The sequence below is a fragment of the Fimicolochytrium jonesii genome, assembly GCF_025526975.1.
Source record: "Fimicolochytrium jonesii strain JEL569 chromosome Unknown EV422scaffold_51, whole genome shotgun sequence".
Lineage (NCBI taxonomy): Eukaryota > Fungi > Chytridiomycota > Chytridiomycetes > Spizellomycetales > Powellomycetaceae > Fimicolochytrium > Fimicolochytrium jonesii.
In genome coordinates this window covers 46,148-63,841 of record NW_026515718.1, presented here as the reverse complement: position 1 = coordinate 63,841, position 17,694 = coordinate 46,148, and the positions used below count along the sequence as shown (strand labels likewise).

The window sequence follows — 17,694 nt, the reverse complement described above, 5'->3', positions numbered from 1 at the left end:
AGAGTTGAGGCAGCTTTATTACTTTGACGATTTCCAAAAGGTTGAACATACAGTACATGGTTAAGGTACAAAGAGTGGATGAAATGAAAGTCCCGGGTAGAGTCCTCCTTCACCTAGAGGCAAATACGGCGGGGGACAGAAAAACAAGTCCGCCTGTCCCACAGACCCTCAAGGCAAACCAACCAAAAGAAATCCTACTTCGCCACCACCGCCTCGCCTTCATCATCACCGCCGAAATCATCTACATCCAACCCAACAAGACATGCCTTCAACCTCCTCTGCTCCACCTCCTCAAACCCAATACTCTCCAAATACCCCTCCACACTCCCCCACGTCTTCCTAATATACGCCAGCACACCCACCATGCACTCCGGTGGCGCATCCACGAACTCCTCACTCAACCCCGTCTTCCGCATCTCCTCCACCATCACATCCCTCTGCCTCTTCAGTCCCTCATTCGTACGCTCGTAATCTTTCACAATCTCCGCATCGTGGGCGCCTGCGATGTGCAGTGCGAGTGCACACACAAGGCCGGTGCGATCTTTGCCTTGGGTGCAGTGTACGAGGAGGGGATAGTGGGAGGGGTGGGACATGAGGCGGAGGACGGAGGCGAGTTCGGTACCGGAGTGGTGGAGGAAGGCGAGGTTCAGGCCGAGGAGGCCGTGGGGTTGGATGGATTCGGAGCCGACGACTGATACAACGCGCGGTTTTTGGTGGGTTAGGAGGTAGCAGATGCATTTTCTGCATATGAAGGAGGGAAAGGTAGTGCCAGTAAGGACGGAGGAACATTACATGGAACACGTGATTATCAGACTTACATCTTGGTACTCGTTTTGAGCGGCTTCCAAACCGCGTGCCGCCTGAACTTCTTCCCAGCAAAGTTCACATAGTACGTCACCCGCCCATTCTCCTTGCCCTTCTCCACCTTCCTCGTCACCGGCACCTCTCCTTTATGTGTCGGTTTCGTCACATTGGTGCTGGAGGTGCTCTTTTGGGGATGCGGGGCGGGAGACTCGGATGCGCCGTCGACGTTGGTGGGACCAACGGCGTCGATAGGCTCGCCCGTGCTTGCGGGCGGATCGCGCATGGGGCCGAGGAGTTCGTAGATTTTGGTCTGCACGAGGAGGAGTGCTAAGTTTTAGGCTATCTCCATGCGTTGATCAATTTATGTAAGGCAGGTCAATCCTACCTCGTTGATGGCAGATGCCGGGAAAGTGTTGACCAGGTCATCGCCCATCTTTCCTTCCGTTCTACAGGAGATTGCGTTGGCAATCAAAACCATGCATTGCATCATGGGATGTCTCGCATAGGACTTACTCTGAGCGCAAATCGATCACCGTGCGAATGTGATACAGCTCCGTCAGCAGTTCCAGATCTTTGGTCGTTGCATCGTCTATAGAATGGACTCGCATCAGAATGTCGTCCAGAAGAAATATATTGCACCGAGTTGAATATCACAAGCACACACCTAATCGTCCCGAGCGGAAGAAAATGCCCTCCTTCAAAGCCCTATTAAGAGTTACCCCATAGAGGTTAGCCATGGGATCCGTATCGGAGTCCCGAATGTACAAAGCACAGCCGGCACCACCCCATCCTCGGTCCCCTAGTTTTCCCATGCAAAACTTACTTGCTTCCAATGTCCCCATTGTAGTTTTTTCCCACATCACGGAAATTCACAATGTTTTGCAAAACCTCTGGCACAGGCCGTTCCTCCTCCGACAGCACCAGCGGCTTCTCCTCCGGCTTCGGAGCTTCCACCGGGGACTGCGACTGCGTCTTTGGGGCGGCGGACGCTTGTTCTGCGGCGTCGGCTATCTGGTCTACCGTCGTGGAGGCATCGACGACATCTGCATGGGCGATCTTGTCGCCAGGGACACTGGAGTCAGCGGATTTCGGAGGTGCGGCGGTGGATGTGCCGGCTGGAGCCGGAGCTGCTGGTAATGTTTCGGCGGGCATATTTTGTGGGAAAAAAGTATCAATTTGCTAAGAGTTGGAAACCCGATCGAGTGCGTGTTTGCAGGGATTCCTAAGGACGGCCTGACTTATGAGTAACGGCTTCCCTGCGGGATTCTTTGTGGGAGTCCTGCTTTTATAGTTCACGAAGGGAATTGTAGAGTGCCTTCGGTCATTGGAGGGGTGAGGCTGTGATGGGCAAACAACCCCGTGAGCACCCACTGAGGACCACGGAGTCCTTGAGACCAACGGGCAGTCGTCATTGCAACAGAAACACATCAACGTCTCGCATAAAGAGTCTGAGAGGCTGCCGGTTCTGTAGGATAGATATCAACCTCATAGTTCGGATAGCGGACCCAACCGCCGCTAGCGTACAGTACCTAATCCGCCTCTTACGGCTGGAAGTCTCGAAGGGGACGAACGCAGAAGAACGCGACGTGATGACGTTGACCAAACCTTAACCACCACCACCCAGAGTCCCAGACCACCACCACCCCCCTAAGACCACCTTCCAACAAAAATGAAAAGTTGCGCGCTTCATAATTCATTTCGCATCCTCCGACTCTCCGACGACACAACACCACCTTCAAATTAATGCCCGGTTCATGACAGCCAGTTGACCGACAGCACCCAGAGGCGCTCCACAGTATTGGTGGTATGGAAGCCCTGATATTCCTCGATCATGTCCCTCAACTTGGAACAGGGTTGCCCGTTCTCCTACTTCCTCGGGAAACTGTGGGACTTATATAAGGGGGCCTCAAACTTGCGAGCTCGTGCTTCGCCCTCCACCTGTAGTCGCTCGTTTGCTTCCGGCCAATTTGGGTTCCGTCGCTTGCTTCGGCCGTCACTGACGTCAATCTGCTTATGATCGCTCGTTCGCCTTTTCCAGCTCCTTTTCCGGCTCCTTTGTTTTTGCGTCACTTGCATCAATCTGCGCTTGAGCGCGCATCGTTTCCGTAATCCGATCTTCGAGTTTTTTACTTGCTTTTCTGCAACCCTTGCAGCACTCCACGCTAGTATTCGCTCATTTGCCCTTTCGAGCTCACTCGTCGCTGGCCTAAGAGTCTGAGAATAGTACGGTGAGAGCGGACGCAAAGGTCACAACTGCGGAGGTGAGCTGCTCGTGGTACTTCAGACATAGCACCTCCATCGCCCGTCAATGCATATAGCTTGTTTTCAACAATGCGTGTCAATGTTCTGCAATCTCTGGCTATTTAGTATCGCGAGTTAACCCCAGTACTCGTGAGACGTTCGTCCGGAGACCTCGCAGGCGTCCTGATAGTCCGCCGTGTTGCGCTTTCTCAGTATGGTTGGCGCGACTCGCTGATAGAGCCTGCGATCCCGTCCCATCCCGCGCAGGACGACCCCCTAATCCATGGACAATTCATTATGTTGCACCAGGTGTACAGTCAGTGGACATAAAGCTGTGTGCATGCCAGATTAAGTCAGTGTCTGACGCGCGTTGCGCGACATCAACTCATCATCCTTAATCTTGGGGCATTGCGAAACCTGACCTAAATGAATGGATCTAGATCTGAATTTCGCTAATACCTAGTTGTCCCCCCATTGGCTGCGATTACGGCTTCTTCGATTGATAGGCGGTTGGTGCAGTGGCACTCTCGTTCGCAAACCTCTTAATAGTGTTCCTCACAGTATTCCTGTGAACGTGCTCCTGCCTTGCAATTTCAGATGTCGTCTTGCCTGCTATATGGAGGGCAACTATGGCTGCCCTTTTTTGTGGTGTGAGAGGTTTCCCCATAGCTGAGGTGGTGAAGATGTTGGCGTGCATTTCGCCATCACGGCTTCGTCGCTGGCTTCAATACTCAAGCTTGCGGCTCCAAAACGCGCGGTGCGCTTTGTGAAACGGTCATTGAAATCCATATGGGGTGCACACAGCTTTTTGTCCACTGACTGTACATATACTACGTGTACACCTGGTCCCCCGTTCATGCAACACAACCAAGCTGGTCCGCATCATACCGCCCTCCGTGACTCTTGAGCCTTGATGAGGCTCCAGGACCCCAGGTGCGAAAAGCCTCTCGCGATATAGTTGCTGATAAGTTGTGGCCCGTGAGCCTCATCGCGGCCCGAGCTGGTAGTAGCCTGGTACATATGTACATATGTACACCTACTATGTATTGTACAGTAGGCCAAGTCATCAATCGAGAGAGTTCTTAAAGGCTCTCCAAGCGAGTGCTTTCCCGAGATCCCTGGCAAAGAAAGGCTCTGACTGAAAGCAAAGGTGAGTGGAATGGGAAAGGGAAGGAAAGGGCCTTCGACAATCAATGCTTCTCCTGAGCTTATCGTGCACCCACAGACTTCGACAAAATGAACTTCGAGGCCGAGTTACGCGATTCATGTCCCCCAGAAACTGAAGGTCATCGGTAATAAGTTCTACGTTGATTGGAAGTTCCCTTCTTCCCATCGTACCACCTGAACTGAACCTCCCCCCTAAATTCAGCCTTGATCCGTCAAACCTTGCAACGCGTTGAGAACTTCGAAACTCGTGAAGATGCATTGAGAGGGTACATTCAGCACCTACAAGCAACGTTGTCCGATCAAGGCGAACGTCAGGAACAGACTCGGGCGGAGGTGGAAGCCACCACTCAAAGAATCAAAGAAGCCGAAGCCGAAATTTTACGGCTCAGCGAGTCCCAATTTGCGCAAACCGCTGAGATCGAAGTGCAACGCGCCACCATCCGGGCAGAACAAGTAGCGAAGGCCGCATTGATCAGCCAACTGCAACAATTTGACGCAGCAAAAAGCGTATTGGAAGCTACTCTGCAAGAACGTAATGTAGAATTGGGGCGCGTGAGCACAGCTGTCGCCAATATTGGGGTCGCGGTTGCAGAGGCCGCAAGGGATTCCCCCACAGTGATGCAGGCTTTGACTACTGCGCTTGGCAGCATTGGATTCATGATACCAGCCGGCAAGTAAAATACGAAGAAGGGTTTACCTTCCCACGAAAGCTTATCCGACACTTGTAGGATCTTCAAGCAAGCCCGCTCCGGCAATCGAAGACCTGTCGGCAATCGAAGATTTGTCGGGCGAGCCTGCTCAGGCAATTGAATATGATTCGCACTCATCTGCAGAGCAAGATGCCCCCGTTTCCCGCTGAAAGCAGCGCTAGTTTGAGCAGTTCCTGTTTACATGCACTTCTCTTACAGTCTGGAACAAAGTCTCAGGATATACGAGTTTTATGAGCATTGATAACTTGTAACGCTAGGTACCTGTTCCGGACTTCAACAATTTACTGCAATCTACAGCCTTCACAAGTACGCTGTGGTGGTGGCCGGCCGAAGCGGGTGTCAGTTGTTCGGATCGTAGGGATGGACTTCGGGGTAGTGAGGCTGCCGGTCTCTCTATATCACAGGACGATAGCTTCCGGCGAAGCTTCAAATTGCCACCGTAATATCCAGGTGCTTTAGATGGAGTCCTTGATCTTAGGTTTTCGAGATTTTCGGTATTTTCGGTGGGGTTCGGGTTTATCTTCGGGGTTGACTACAAAACAGCACAAAGGAGTTATCCAGTACTATCCTCAACGATTCTTACAAAACCCCAGATCGTCCAAGTCCTCGTCGACATCAGCTAAGTCCAAGTCTCGACGCTCAATGGTCGTCTTGCACAAGCTCTCTGGTCCATGAGTGCACCTTGGGTCGGTCCGGAAGAAACTAGAAGGAGTCATCGGACGTAGAGAGTAGAAGTAGCTCTGTTGTGGGTCGGGTTCTGCGTATTGTACAAAGTCTAAGCGAAACAGGCAGGCTTTTATAGACATTTTTCTAAGCTACGGGATTTTGTCGAAATCCAAATTCCTCACTAATTGTCTCTAGAGGAATCAGCTACGTCAAGGGATTTTTGTCTCTTTCTTGCAGTGGTCTACGTCGTTTTTCGTTTTTCCACTCGCAATGTCTAAGCTGATACAGTGTTATCGCTAATCCTTTCTCTTTTCTTTCTCCAACGTTCGGCGTATACGGCCGCCGGAAATTGCATTCGCTATCGTGCAATCGTTTTCTACATAGTACTGGGTGTTGTGGGCGCTTTCGGTTGGTTGGGAGCCGTGTAGGGGGCGCTTTCATGTGCAAGATCCTCGTCGTATGCCTACGTTTTATTCGTGAGATCGGAAGTAGCTGGCGATGGTCAGATCATACACTGATGTATTGTAGAATGTCTATACAATGTTGTCTCTAGAAAAAGGTATGGTTGTGTGCGAAGACGGCGTCTTCGCACTGGTTTTTAAAACCATAAACTATGCCGACAAGGGATCGGACGACGTTAACTTATTGACTCGTTCGGCACCTTATGAGAAATCAAAGCTTTTGGGTTCCGGGGGGAGTATGGTCGCAAGGCTGAAACTGAAAGGAACTGACGGAAGGGCACCACCAGGAGTGGAGCCTGCGGCTCATCGCGGGCGCTGCTAGCACCGGCTTTGCGAGATAGAGGTCCCGACGGCCTAAATCGGCCTTTCAATCCGTGCCCATTCTGCTTTTCGTCGGGTCCTACGAAGCCAACCTGTCCGCCAGCGCCTTGATCGCTTGGTCAGATCCTTGCAAAGGTTCTTGGTGGTGGAAGCATAGTGCACAACATAGCGAACTGTGTCGTGCTGCGATTCCTTCAAGCATTCTTCAAAAAGAGTCGTGTACCAAGAATGCAAGCCCCTCAATGCCAAGCAAATGCCAAGTACTCGGGGCCTTGCTGGTGCATGTTGCAGTAGCTGTACTTGTTGCCGCCGCGTTGTAAGCGGCCTGCAACATACTCCACAGTGAGATCGCCTCTCCACAGGCGAGGGCCTGAGGATGCACACGCAATCACGTCGTCCGTCAGAGGCGACGACTCCAATCGCCTCGGGACCTCCGTTCAAATCAACGAGAAGCTGGCAAAATGAGTCGAACGGTTGTTGCGGGAGGAGGGTGTCGTTGCTGCCGGGCGCGTCCTTGGGCTTGCTGAGTCTTTAGAGCGATTGCAGACTTTAGAACGATTGCGCTGACCCATTCCGATTTGTATCGACACGAAGATGGAGGAAGCCGAGAGGGAGGATTTTATTGGAGCGCGGGGTTTATTGGGGGGAGCAGTACATGTAGGGGTTGTACGGGTAGGGGTTGTGCCGCGTACACGTATATTAACAACGATAAATAAATACATATGATCCAGCACATCTTTGGACCTAACGACGCCGGATCGCGCACGGCGAGATGCATATGACGATATGAGAGATGATATGCGTTCGAGAAATGAGCCCCGTGCGCGGTCCGACCCAAAGATGGCGGCGATATGAGAGGTGAGATGCCAGGGCAAGTTGCCGGATACGCAGATGTGAAGTAGAGCGAATACGAGATGTCATTGCCGGGGGACCAATTTTCGGGGGGACCAATTTTCGCCCCACGCTGTACTAGTCAGCCATCAATGGATTTTGGGGAGAAATTTGGCCCCCGCACGTCAAACCGGAAGTGCCGCCGTCGGGGGACCAATTTTCGCCCCACGCTGTACTAGTCAGCCATCAATGGATTTTGGGGAGAAATTTGGCCCCCGCACGTCAAACTCGCCATCCCCAATCTGGTCTCCAGGCTGGCTGGCCAGGCTGGCCCGCTGCACGGCGCGGACTGGTTTCACTGTCGGGCTTACAGCCTTCACCCTCGGCCTTGTGTGCAGTACATACGGCCTTCAGCGCGCGGGGCAGGGTTAGGGTTAGTGGCCCGGGACGGCTCCACAGGCGAGAAGACAAATTCCAGACCTGCTTTCACAGCGAGACCGAGCTCCTTCTTACAATTGCGCACAATTGCGCACACTTCCACCCTCGCACATCAAGGCAAGCCCCCAACCAATCTTTAAAAGCCTTCAACACATCGCAGGTAAGCAGGAATCCTGGATCCTCCTCGAGAGCAGGCCCCTTGCTTGGTCCCCTTGATCTCACCACTTGCCTGCACAGCACAGCACAGCCATCATGCCATCACACCAGGCGCTCCAGGGGCACCTGTGGTGTGGCATCTTTACCGGAGCTACCACACCACGGCGGAAGAGGAGGAAGGTTACTCCCGCTACCCCGCGTCTGCCAACGGCTGTGCAGACACCATTGCAGCCCCCACGATTCGAGCTCCCACCCTCTGTCCAACGCCACTTGCCCCAAGCAATTGCAGACATGTTTGGCGAGAGTTCCGGCGATGAAGACGGGCAGCAGCACCAGCAGCGAGGGCTTTCACCAGTGGACAGGGGTCTGCAGCGTCCGTTGAACCTCCCCGCTCCCATCCCTTTCCTTTTTCCCAGCACACCGGGTGGACCCCTGGTGTATGAACCCCCGCCACCACCACCCCCGCGACCACCTCCAGCTCAACGACCCCGCCCGCAGACACACGCCAGCACTAGGGTTTCGCTTCACCGAATCATCCATAATCAAAATCAAGTTCAAAGGGAGCGCCTGACAACATTCATCGGCAACGTTCACATCCTTGCGCGCCACACCACCTTCTTTCTCAAGTACTACCTTGGTGAGTTTTTGAGGTACACTACACTGTATATTTCCCATGAAACAATGCCCTGACTACTATGTCTGCCCACCACAGCTGATCATCCTCTACACGACTTCCCGGACATCACTGACAAGCACATCAGTGTGATGTTTGAGCTGCTCAACAATCCACGCTACAACGGCAATCCGGTCATCGCGCAAGAGTTGCGTCCATGGGTTCAAGACTACTGTAATGTTCACGGATTCGCCCCTATCCGCATGCAACATTGCCAACAGACCGCAGCGTACACGGCTTCGAGCATCTTCACAAACCTCAAAGTCAACGTACAAGAGCATTTCATTCAAATGCTTCTGCGCTATGTCAATGAAAGGCTTGGTTTGAAGCAAGTCGTACTGCATCTCCGTAGAACTGGAGTCAACCGAGCGCAGCGGCGACACTATTATCAGCGTGTCCGTCAGTTTACAAAGTATGCGACATTTGAAGAGTTTCCAACCGAAGAAGAGTTTGCGCGCCTCACACGACTTGAGCGGACCGTCCTCAACGAGTTATGGGCTCTGTTTCCTCCCCAGGATGAGCCGCTTGCTTACAGCCTTGCGGTGGACGCAATGCCATATTTAGGTGAGTTAGTATATTTCCGCCCCCCCCCCCCCCCCCCCCCCGCTTCCTCTTTTGTCTAATCATGGTCTGCACCTGCCCTCGTCATAGGCGCCTACTGTGAGCTCTCGCGCCTCTATGAGCGCCATGGAATGCGGCTCTTTTCGGCGATCCCGCTGCGCAAATCTCGAATCCAGTCATCTGTTTGGATCGACACGCTGATCCTAGCGACCCATATCCTGGGCTTGAGCCGACGTCGCATGGGGAAATTCACCGATCAACGCAAGCAGGAGCTGTGGGGGCAGATTCTCAACGTGAATGTAAGTCTCTATCCTTCTGCGCTCATTTCAATCACCTCGCTGAATGACGCATTGCAGGACAAGGTCTTCAAGCATCGAAAGAAGCTTGGTCTTAAATTTGATGGATCGATCAGCACAAACGGGTATTCTGCTACCATCCACTTCAAGAAGCCAGGGCTCAAGTATGGGCATCGGGCCCGGAAGCGCAGCAAGGTCCAAATGCGGGAAGAAGTCAAGCAGCTGTATTTTGAGCACCACATTGCCGAACTACGGGAGGCTCCAAACATCGTCAGCAATGATCCGGGCAAGCGTGACCTCTTGTTCTGTCGAGACATCAAGAAGGAGCGGCCATTTAGGTACGTTTCAGTTGATTACTACTGCCCTGCCGTCCCCGCTGTCCCTCCCCGCTGTCGCCGCTGTCGCCGCTGTTGATTACACCATCAACTTTATGCTATCAACTTCCGCCATCGCTGATCTCAACGCTTCCTGTGCTGAGCACGACCGCCGCTTGCGGGAGGTTGACCGGCATGGGATGTGTTGTCGCTTCGCCGTCGTAGTCGTGAAGAGCGAATCGCGAGCCCGGCTCCTACTCCAAGCTGTACTCAAGCGATCGCGGAAGTGGGCGGAAAGCTCAATGAGATCAGAATGCGCAGCAATGCATGGCGACTGCAACTGCGACGGCGACTGAATTCGATCTGCAGTACCTCCGCTATCCCCGCTGTCTCTGCTATCACCGCTGTCCCCGCTGTCCCCGCTCCGCTATCCACGCTGTCGCCGCTGTCCCCGCTCCGCTATCCATGCTGTCGCCGCTGTCCCCGCTCCGCTATCCCCGCTGTTGCCGCTGTCGCCGCTCCGCTGTCGCCTCTGTCCCCGCTGTCGCCGCTGTCCCCAGTGTCGCCGCTGCCCCCACTGTCGCCGCTATCCCAATCGACGCCCTCCTCAACCCTGTCCCCGTCCCCATCCCCACCATCCCCCCCTGTCACCATCCCCACCATCCCCTCTGTTCGACATTCCGTTGCCGCGTTCTCACAATGCACCACCCCATACCAGATACACATCCAATCAACGGGCAGTCGAGACAAAGTCTCGGTACTTTCGAAGAGACATGACAGAGCGAAAGATCAATGCCGGCATCGCTGAGATGGAATCACATATTCCGTCGCACAAGAGCATGAACATCGAGGCGTTCTCAGCGTTCATTGTGGATCACGTACATGCGGGTATGATGTATCATGCATTGTCTTCAAATTTGGTAACACGTGGGCTGACATCTATATCCCAGATCCCGCCCTGGATGAGTTTTACCAGGATGAGATTCACGTCGCTCGCAGATTCAAGGCGTTCTCACTGCGGCGAAAGTCTGAGAGCAAGCTCATCAAAAACATGCGACGCCTGTATGGAAAGCATTTTTCGGTCATCTTGGGTGATTGGAGCGACGCTGGAAAAACCATGCGCTTTCAGGAGTCATCAAAGACCAAAGGGTGAGTGACCATCATTGTTTTTTATGTATCATTATGCTAACTCATCATGGAACAGATTCCGCACACTCTTTGCGAGAAACGGCATTCCATGCTACTTGCTGGATGAGTATCGAACGTCGTCCGTGTGCCCACACTGCCACGGGCGTGTGAGGAAAAACATCCGACGCCGGCTGTCACCTCGGCCGTGGCAAGCTCGAAAGGGAAGAATGGAATTTGTCCATGGATTGGTGGGTTGCCCCAACCCCGAATGTATCAACCAAGACTGGACGCCATTTGAGATTCCTGGAAGACGACCACTACGGATGAAAGTGCACAATCAGGACGTCCTAAGCACCAAGAATTTCGTCTCGATTGTGCGTTCAGTGGTGTTTGGCGATGGCCGCAGACCAGACGCATTCTCCCGTAACCGGTAGTCTAGAATTTTCACCCCATCCCATTTTCCGTGGTGGTTATCTGCCATCCACATCATTGTACCTCTGCCTGAGGCGTCGCCGATGATGGCAACTTGTACTCCGCACAGGACACTGAAAAGTTTGCTGATCTGTTCCGCTTGTCGTTGTCGTCGCTTCGTCTCGGCGTCCAGGTCGGGTGTGTTCCCTTCCAGCTGCTCCGGTCGAGGACATGGATTGCGTTCTAAAAGGGCAGGAGCCACGTTGGGCCGGAATGAGATCCGTTGAAACCGTCCACGAGTATGGTACCGAACGAAGTGGGGATAGCGGGCAGGAAGCCCAGAGACTCCAGAGACGGTGTCCAAAAGGCCCGAGAGGCCCGCGGCGCGTACAAAAGGCTCCCAAGGGTCCAAAGCAGGTCCAATGCTTGCAATTTCGGCTTTTTCCCACGCACTCCGCTTCATATCGGGAAGAGTGGACTCTGCCAACCCATATTCCCACGAAGGTGCCTGATGTCCTCGCGGAGGGTTTTTACAAAATAGTTGCTGAGCTCGCCTTTCCGTGCCCATATGCCATGGTAAGCTCTGGACGATGGCCGCTTGGGGGGGATAGAGCCTCATCCTAACGATTTGTTGAGAATCCCAGGCTCGCCGTACCCAGGGAAGGATTATCGTTTCCTCGGACAGTGAAGAAACCACGGACGGGGAGTCGACGACTAATGGTGCAGGGAATGCTGGGAATGTGGGAGGACGCGCCCCGACGAGTTCAGGTCAAGATGGACGAGGGAACACGAAAGGCACTCCGGCCGGCGTGGTGCAAGTGAGGAGGCAGAGGAAGCAAACACAAACGTGCACAGAGAGCTTGAATGATACGATAGAAGCTAGAGGAAGTCGGCCGCCAGCGGGGAGAGCTGCCAGAGTCACAGACACTACAACCATGACCTCCATACGGTCAGACGCAGCGTCCAGTAGTACCCAGCCCGCTTTGAGGAGGACCACGAGGCAGACTGCCAGGCTTGCGTCGTCCGTGTCGGCAAAATCGGACGAGAGGGTGAAGTCGCTGGATGCATGGCCGAGTGCCTCTGCAGAACCCATGTCAGTAGAAACCTGCACGGCGGCAAAAGGGAGCAACAAACGAACGTATGCTTCCAGAACTCGAAGCAAACCAGTCCCAGACTCAAACGAAACACCGGCTTCAACTGGCACATCAAAGGATTCTGTCTTCCACGTATCGTCAGATCCTGAATCGGCTGACGTTGCCAAAACCTCGAAACGCGGCGGACTGAGCAAGCCATCACCTGCGAGACCGACAACGGGAAGGACTACGCTTGCCAAGCGTCGAAAGGTAGAGAGTGGGAACATTCTTGAACAGCTCAAGGCACAGAACGAAACGGCGCGGAATGTCATGGAATCAGCATCTACGGCGCCGCCTGCCCGTCGAAAGCGATTTGTCATACCCGGCGACTCTAAACACACCGCAACTACGCCTTCGGAGGCTGTCCCGGACACAAAGCTCTGGATTGACCAATACGAACCCTCGTCAGAAGAGGAGCTTGCAGTCAACAACAAAAGGATTGCGGATGTGCGGGACTGGTTGCTGAAGGCTATTACCGCACCACACTCGCGCGCAGGCCGTGCCGGGTCTTCGCGGACCCCGAAAGTCTTGGTGCTTACCGGTCCTTGTGGCGCAGGGAAGACGGCTGTAGTGCGGATGCTCGCCAAAGACATGGCGCTGGAAATAGTTGAGTGGAGCAACCCTGTGAACACGAATGCGATGAACCTTGATGCGCAGGAACCGCTCAGGGAGGGTGACTATCGTCGACCGTACCCAGGCCAGTATTTGTCGCTGAGCGGCGCTTTCAAAGACTTCCTTGGCGCTGCCGCCAAAACGCCGGCGCTCTCGTTCCATCCTGGAACAACAGCAGCTTCAGATGCAGAGGATTCCGATCGACAATTCTATCCTTCACCATCATCATTGCCAATTCCAAAAGTCCGTTCCAACACGCCGAAAATTATTTTGATCGAGGATCTCCCGAATGTCAGCCACCTTGCCACGCGAAGCGCCATCCACTCCGCGATCAGATCATACGTCCGGTCGCCGAGAAGTAGATACCCATTGGTCTTCATCGTGACGGATGTCGCGGCGATAGACGTAAACGAGGGAAGGCGGAGAATGAATCAAGACGGTATCATTACACCAAGGATCCTTATTCCGCCAGATGTGCTTTCCTCTGCTGCTTGTAAACAAATCAGGTACGAATTTTATTCCGGACTGCGGACCAGATCAACAACGTTCCAGGTACTCACGGCCACCTTCCGCCCACAGCTTCAATCCGATCGCTCCAACATACCTCGTCAAAGCTCTTACACGCATTTCCGAGCTCAATTTCCGATTTCCTCATCACGCCGCCTATCGCCCCGACAAAGAGATGATCCAACTGATCGCGAAATCAAGCGGAGGTGACATTCGCTGTGCCATCAACGCACTGCAGTTTTTGACGCTGAGAGACTTGAAGGGTATGAAGGCGGCCATGAAGGCAGGCAAGAGCAAGACGGCTGCGAAGAGTGAGGAAAATTCGACGATGCTGGAGTTTGTTGGGACACGGGAAGTCAATCTTGCAATTTTTCATTCGCTGGGGAAGATCCTGTATAGTAAACGGTAGGCATAGCAATTTGTCGGATGTGGCGCTAGACGGAGAGGAGTATTTTGGCTTACTGGTACTTTGTAGGACAGATGGGCAATTTGTTAACGACACTTCGTCAGCGCAAGTCTCCGACCTTCCACCGTTTTTGGCACAACATCGACGACCACCATTGGAAAACAATCCTGAGGTGAGGTACCTTCTGATACCGTGCATATATGGGATCCTGAGTCTGACTGGCACCTACTCGCAGAACGTGATAGCAGCCTCCAATCTTGACGCCGAGTCTTTCGCGCTGTTCTTACATCAGAATTGCTTGCACTTCTTTGCTGATGTGGACGAGGTTGCCAACGCTGCCGACTACATGAGTCTCACAGATACGCTGTGTGGAAATTGGCAGGTAGGTTCCACGATTCGCCGCCGAAATGCTGCTCAAAGATTAACGTTATTGTGCATCTTCCCTTGGCTTGCATCGACAGAATATACCCGCCCTATCCCCCTACATCGCCTCCATAGCATCGAGAGGGCTCTGCTTCTCCCATACCCATCCCGTGCCACCCCAACGCTTCCGACAACTTCACCGACCGGACATATGGGCACTTACTCGCGTCAAGCAGGAGTTGCAGGCTAATGTGAGAGGAGCTGCGTTGGAGTGGGCGAGAGACGGCTGCAAGGAGGAGGGTCTGGATCGCAGGAGTGTAAATGCGCCGCTTACTGGTATGAAGTCGAAGATTGCATACGTACAGTGGTCAGGCCAAGCTTACTTCCCGCGAACTGCAGCAATGTACTCCGAATCGGCTCTGTGCCATGACATATTGCCGTACATGCATATCATCAACAGCGGTCAGGCGCAACAGCAGCAAGGTCTTTATCGATCCTCGTCCGCTCTTGGTCAACAGCTCGACCGCGTGTCCCTGTGTATGTATTCGCACAGGCGTTCGCGCTAACATGCTTTAACATCCGGTGATCTCACTCATGACTTCCTGAAATCATATCACATTACAGCACCACATCACACCCACTTGCTGACAAACCTATGCACATTTCGCACCAGCCGCGCAAACCCACCGTACCACACCGCCCCTATCAACAGCCTCACTCAACATAACATTGCCCTCACCGCACCGCATCCCAAACCGCTCACGGAAAAAGAACTCAACGTCTATGAGTCTTGCGACGACACAGACGCCGAAAATGAGTCCGTCCCGCGGTTGCAGCCAAGTCTCAGCACTGCGAGTGCAGGATCCAGTGCGTCGCTGCAGGAGACGGACAGGATGAAGAACGTCGGTGGCCGTTCGGGTGCACCGGTCGCTAACGCGTTTGTGCGGCCGGCCAGTAATCTTGTGCCCTCGCCGCCGGTGCTGGAGGATGATATCGTCGACGATTGGTAGTTTGTATTTAGTAGTTAGAAAACAGATGGCGTAGGATTTAGGGGAAGGCAAGCGTTGTATCTACACATTCGCATACCGTCGGCGTTCACAGCGAGGAAATGGCATTCCCAATCAACGCGTTCTCCATAGCCATAGAATGATTTCAAGAGTTTCATGAGTGACAGCCACTTGAACTCCGACGCCCCCCGCGATATGCGTCGCAATAGCGTGGACTACATCTAGAGAGGGGCCAGCATCCGTTTCATGCAACAACAGCTCCCGAGATTTTATCAAATGATGTGCATTAATAAATGTATTGCAAAGTATGTATTTAGACGGCAAACGACAATACACTTGAACATGGGTGGCTGGAGTTAACTTGATGAGGAGAGAATTTCTTGAGACCTTCGCTCAATCTCCAGCGCTTCCCGGTCCGCCTTCGCCGCTGCTCTTTTATGAGCCACGGTTTCCTTTGAAGGCATTTCTTCTCCTTCGCTTGGTCCCGCAGAGCCCATGGTTCTTCCTTTTGTGAATTGATGCGGAGAACTTGTCGTAACTTGTTGTATAACTTGTAAGTTGGAGAGGAGAGGAGTATACTTGTGGTGAATTGGACCGTAACCCCGCTACGCGTTGAGGTCTCGAGAGGATCCTTTATCGAAACCCTTCCGAGGTCGAAATCTACTCGGCTAGATCTTGAGGAGAGGGACCGAGAGTCTATAACTTGCTGGAAGCTTTCGCCTCGCACTTTTCGTCTTTCGATGCTTGCTCTGCAGCCTCGACCGCTGTTGTGCTTGTCAAGCTGTTGCTGCAAGCTCGAGTTCTTTTTGAATTGATGTAGACTAACTTGTTATAACTTGGAGAGGAGACGGATATGTTTTGAATTGAAGGGTCAAGAATATTGTAACTTGGAAAACTTCTGACTGTTCCTTGGGGAGTCGACAGGGTAATTTCGCGGGAACGGAGACGGTACTTGTAGGAGAGGAGTGGAAAACTTCAGCCTCCGCTTTTTGCTGCTTGTTCGAGCGCGGCGTTTTGTTTGCTTTAAGCGATTCTTCGAGCCCAGGGATAGAGCCTGACGGATGACTTGGAGAGAAGAATAACGTTGTTGAGGAGAGGGTACTTTGACTTCTGAGAGAGGGGCGGGAATGCTGTCACTTGTTGTAATGTAACTTGGGGCGAGAGTACTTGCCCGCACACATCTGCAATGTGTCAAGGGAGCGAAAAGTTAGATATACAACATGAGACATACAGGAGCCAGGGAGGACGATGGTACGTACCGTAGGTACTACAATCTGCGACAGCCTTGCCGGCATATCATCTGCAGTTTCCCTGATGACCTACTTGCGTGCTGCGTAAGACCGCCGACCGCCGACGGCCGACCTGCGCGGCGGATGATGTCCCGCAAACTTCGTGATGTCGGGCTCATAACGGAACCCGAAGCATTATGTAAGCTCAGCGTTGATAATTTGAAACTCAGTGAAGCGGATGGCCCATCAGAAATCCATCTGCTGTCGAAATGCCGTCAAAGCCCAAACTCCGCCCCGGTGCCTCGGAGGTCATTATTTTAACCCTTAGGTACTGGAATATCCACAAGACAGAACATCAAGTATAACGGTCTCATTTCTCAAGCAGAGAGATATGATCAAGATTTCCATTTCAGCCCCAAGGCTACGCTACATATACACGCAAACATCTTTTGCTAACTACCCTCTTAGTCGCGTGACACAATCACTTCTCCTAAACTACCACCAAGACCCTCGTAGACAAAACCAAACTTGGGCAGCTTGAGCTTTTGTCCAACACTCAATCGAGACCTTCTTTGGTTCCTGTTTTAGCTCGGTACGGGAGAACCTGAATACTTTTAGGTGTGCCGATGAGGAGTTGGCAGGAGGTGGCCGACATGTCACGCTGCAGGAAGGAATATTCGAATCAAAGAAGAGCTGTTCGTGCTGTCGATGGAGATAGTAGCGGGCGTCTTGGGCCGAAACTGGCTTTCCAAGTGCAGGCCGCTCATAACGAATGTGATCAGGGAGTAAGTGCGGCGCGAGCTCAAAATCTGCCCGCGGTGTCGGCCGAGAGGGTGCATGTCCGGGAAGTGTGTCCATCCTCCAGGCCGGAGCGGTGCGCAAAGGGTCCGAAGGGACTGATCAACGACAGCGCGACTTCTTGTGTTCGCTAGTGTACTGGTCCTTCGCTGCGTTGATTATGATCTGGGGTTCGTAGTGGGTTGTAACAATCAGACATGTTGGGGCAGGAGTTCGGAACGCATCCATGACGAAAACTGGGATTGCATGGCGCAGGAAAAATGCCCCAGCGTCTTGTCGGTCTCACCCCACTCTCAGATATCCGACAGTCGGACGCTGTGGCTATGACTCCGTTGATGTCCAAACCAGGTTGCGGTAAAACTGAAAGTTCATCGATACACGATACACACGACGCGAATCATACCTCACATATATCAAAGACCGCTGAACTCACCTCAGATTCCCGAAAGTTGGGGTTTCCA

At 53.0% G+C, this 17,694-nt stretch overlaps 4 protein-coding genes across 4 annotated transcripts; 3 read left to right on the top strand and 1 right to left on the bottom strand.

Moving 5' to 3' along the window:
• Positions 1-15: 15 nt before the first annotated feature.
• Positions 16-2,074, bottom strand: EV422DRAFT_372859 (protein-tyrosine phosphatase-like protein). The gene is made up of 6 exons (XM_053066749.1): positions 1,628-2,074; positions 1,469-1,509; positions 1,318-1,393; positions 1,190-1,250; positions 819-1,114; positions 16-741 (listed from the first exon to the last, which is right to left on the bottom strand). Exons 1-6 carry the CDS (start codon positions 1,954-1,956, stop codon positions 195-197), a joined length of 1,350 nt encoding a protein of 449 aa, XP_052920524.1. The 5' UTR covers positions 1,957-2,074; the 3' UTR covers positions 16-194.
• A 2,099-nt stretch (positions 2,075-4,173) lies between these two features.
• Positions 4,174-5,281, top strand: EV422DRAFT_372731 (uncharacterized protein). The gene is made up of 3 exons (XM_053066747.1): positions 4,174-4,330; positions 4,415-4,882; positions 4,941-5,281. The coding sequence occupies exons 1-3, from the start codon at positions 4,282-4,284 to the stop codon at positions 5,069-5,071; spliced, it is 648 nt and encodes a 215-aa protein (XP_052920523.1). The 5' UTR covers positions 4,174-4,281; the 3' UTR covers positions 5,072-5,281.
• Positions 5,282-8,346: 3,065 nt separating this feature from the next.
• EV422DRAFT_372806 (uncharacterized protein) lies at positions 8,347-11,305 on the top strand. The gene is made up of 7 exons (XM_053066748.1): positions 8,347-8,445; positions 8,508-9,032; positions 9,120-9,328; positions 9,386-9,663; positions 10,358-10,527; positions 10,590-10,788; positions 10,844-11,305. Exons 2-7 carry the CDS (start codon positions 8,561-8,563, stop codon positions 11,199-11,201), a joined length of 1,686 nt encoding a protein of 561 aa, XP_052920522.1. The 5' UTR covers positions 8,347-8,445; positions 8,508-8,560; the 3' UTR covers positions 11,202-11,305.
• A 284-nt stretch (positions 11,306-11,589) lies between these two features.
• On the top strand, positions 11,590-14,846 carry EV422DRAFT_549197 (Rad17 cell cycle checkpoint protein-domain-containing protein). Its single transcript, XM_053071704.1, has 6 exons — positions 11,590-11,754; positions 11,823-13,429; positions 13,503-13,835; positions 13,906-14,008; positions 14,072-14,218; positions 14,298-14,846. The coding sequence occupies exons 1-6, from the start codon at positions 11,752-11,754 to the stop codon at positions 14,763-14,765; spliced, it is 2,661 nt and encodes an 886-aa protein (XP_052920521.1). The 5' UTR covers positions 11,590-11,751; the 3' UTR covers positions 14,766-14,846.
• Positions 14,847-17,694: the final 2,848 nt, after the last annotated feature.

Bases quoted from the DNA above. Each gene is read 5' to 3' on its own strand.
- EV422DRAFT_372806 (XM_053066748.1), top strand. From the start codon at position 8,561: ATGTTTGAGCTGCTCAACAATCCACGCTACAACGGCAATCCGGTCATC. The intron at 9,664-10,357 runs GTACGTTTCAGT...ACCCCATACCAG, and splicing joins AAGAAGGAGCGGCCATTTAG to ATACACATCCAATCAACGGG. The intron at 10,528-10,589 runs GTATGATGTATC...TCTATATCCCAG, and splicing joins TGTGGATCACGTACATGCGG to ATCCCGCCCTGGATGAGTTT.
- EV422DRAFT_372859 (XM_053066749.1), bottom strand. From the start codon at position 1,956: ATGCCCGCCGAAACATTACCAGCAGCTCCGGCTCCAGCCGGCACATCC. The intron at 1,115-1,189 runs GTAGGATTGACC...CTCCTCGTGCAG, and splicing joins CGGCATCTGCCATCAACGAG to ACCAAAATCTACGAACTCCT. The intron at 742-818 runs GTAAGTCTGATA...CTTCATATGCAG, and splicing joins CTCAAAACGAGTACCAAGAT to AAAATGCATCTGCTACCTCC.
- EV422DRAFT_372731 (XM_053066747.1), top strand. From the start codon at position 4,282: ATGAACTTCGAGGCCGAGTTACGCGATTCATGTCCCCCAGAAACTGAA. The intron at 4,331-4,414 runs GTCATCGGTAAT...CCCTAAATTCAG, and splicing joins ATGTCCCCCAGAAACTGAAG to CCTTGATCCGTCAAACCTTG. The intron at 4,883-4,940 runs GCAAGTAAAATA...CGACACTTGTAG, and splicing joins TGGATTCATGATACCAGCCG to GATCTTCAAGCAAGCCCGCT.
- EV422DRAFT_549197 (XM_053071704.1), top strand. The intron at 13,836-13,905 runs GTAGGCATAGCA...GGTACTTTGTAG, and splicing joins AAGATCCTGTATAGTAAACG to GACAGATGGGCAATTTGTTA. The intron at 14,009-14,071 runs GTGAGGTACCTT...ACCTACTCGCAG, and splicing joins CATTGGAAAACAATCCTGAG to AACGTGATAGCAGCCTCCAA.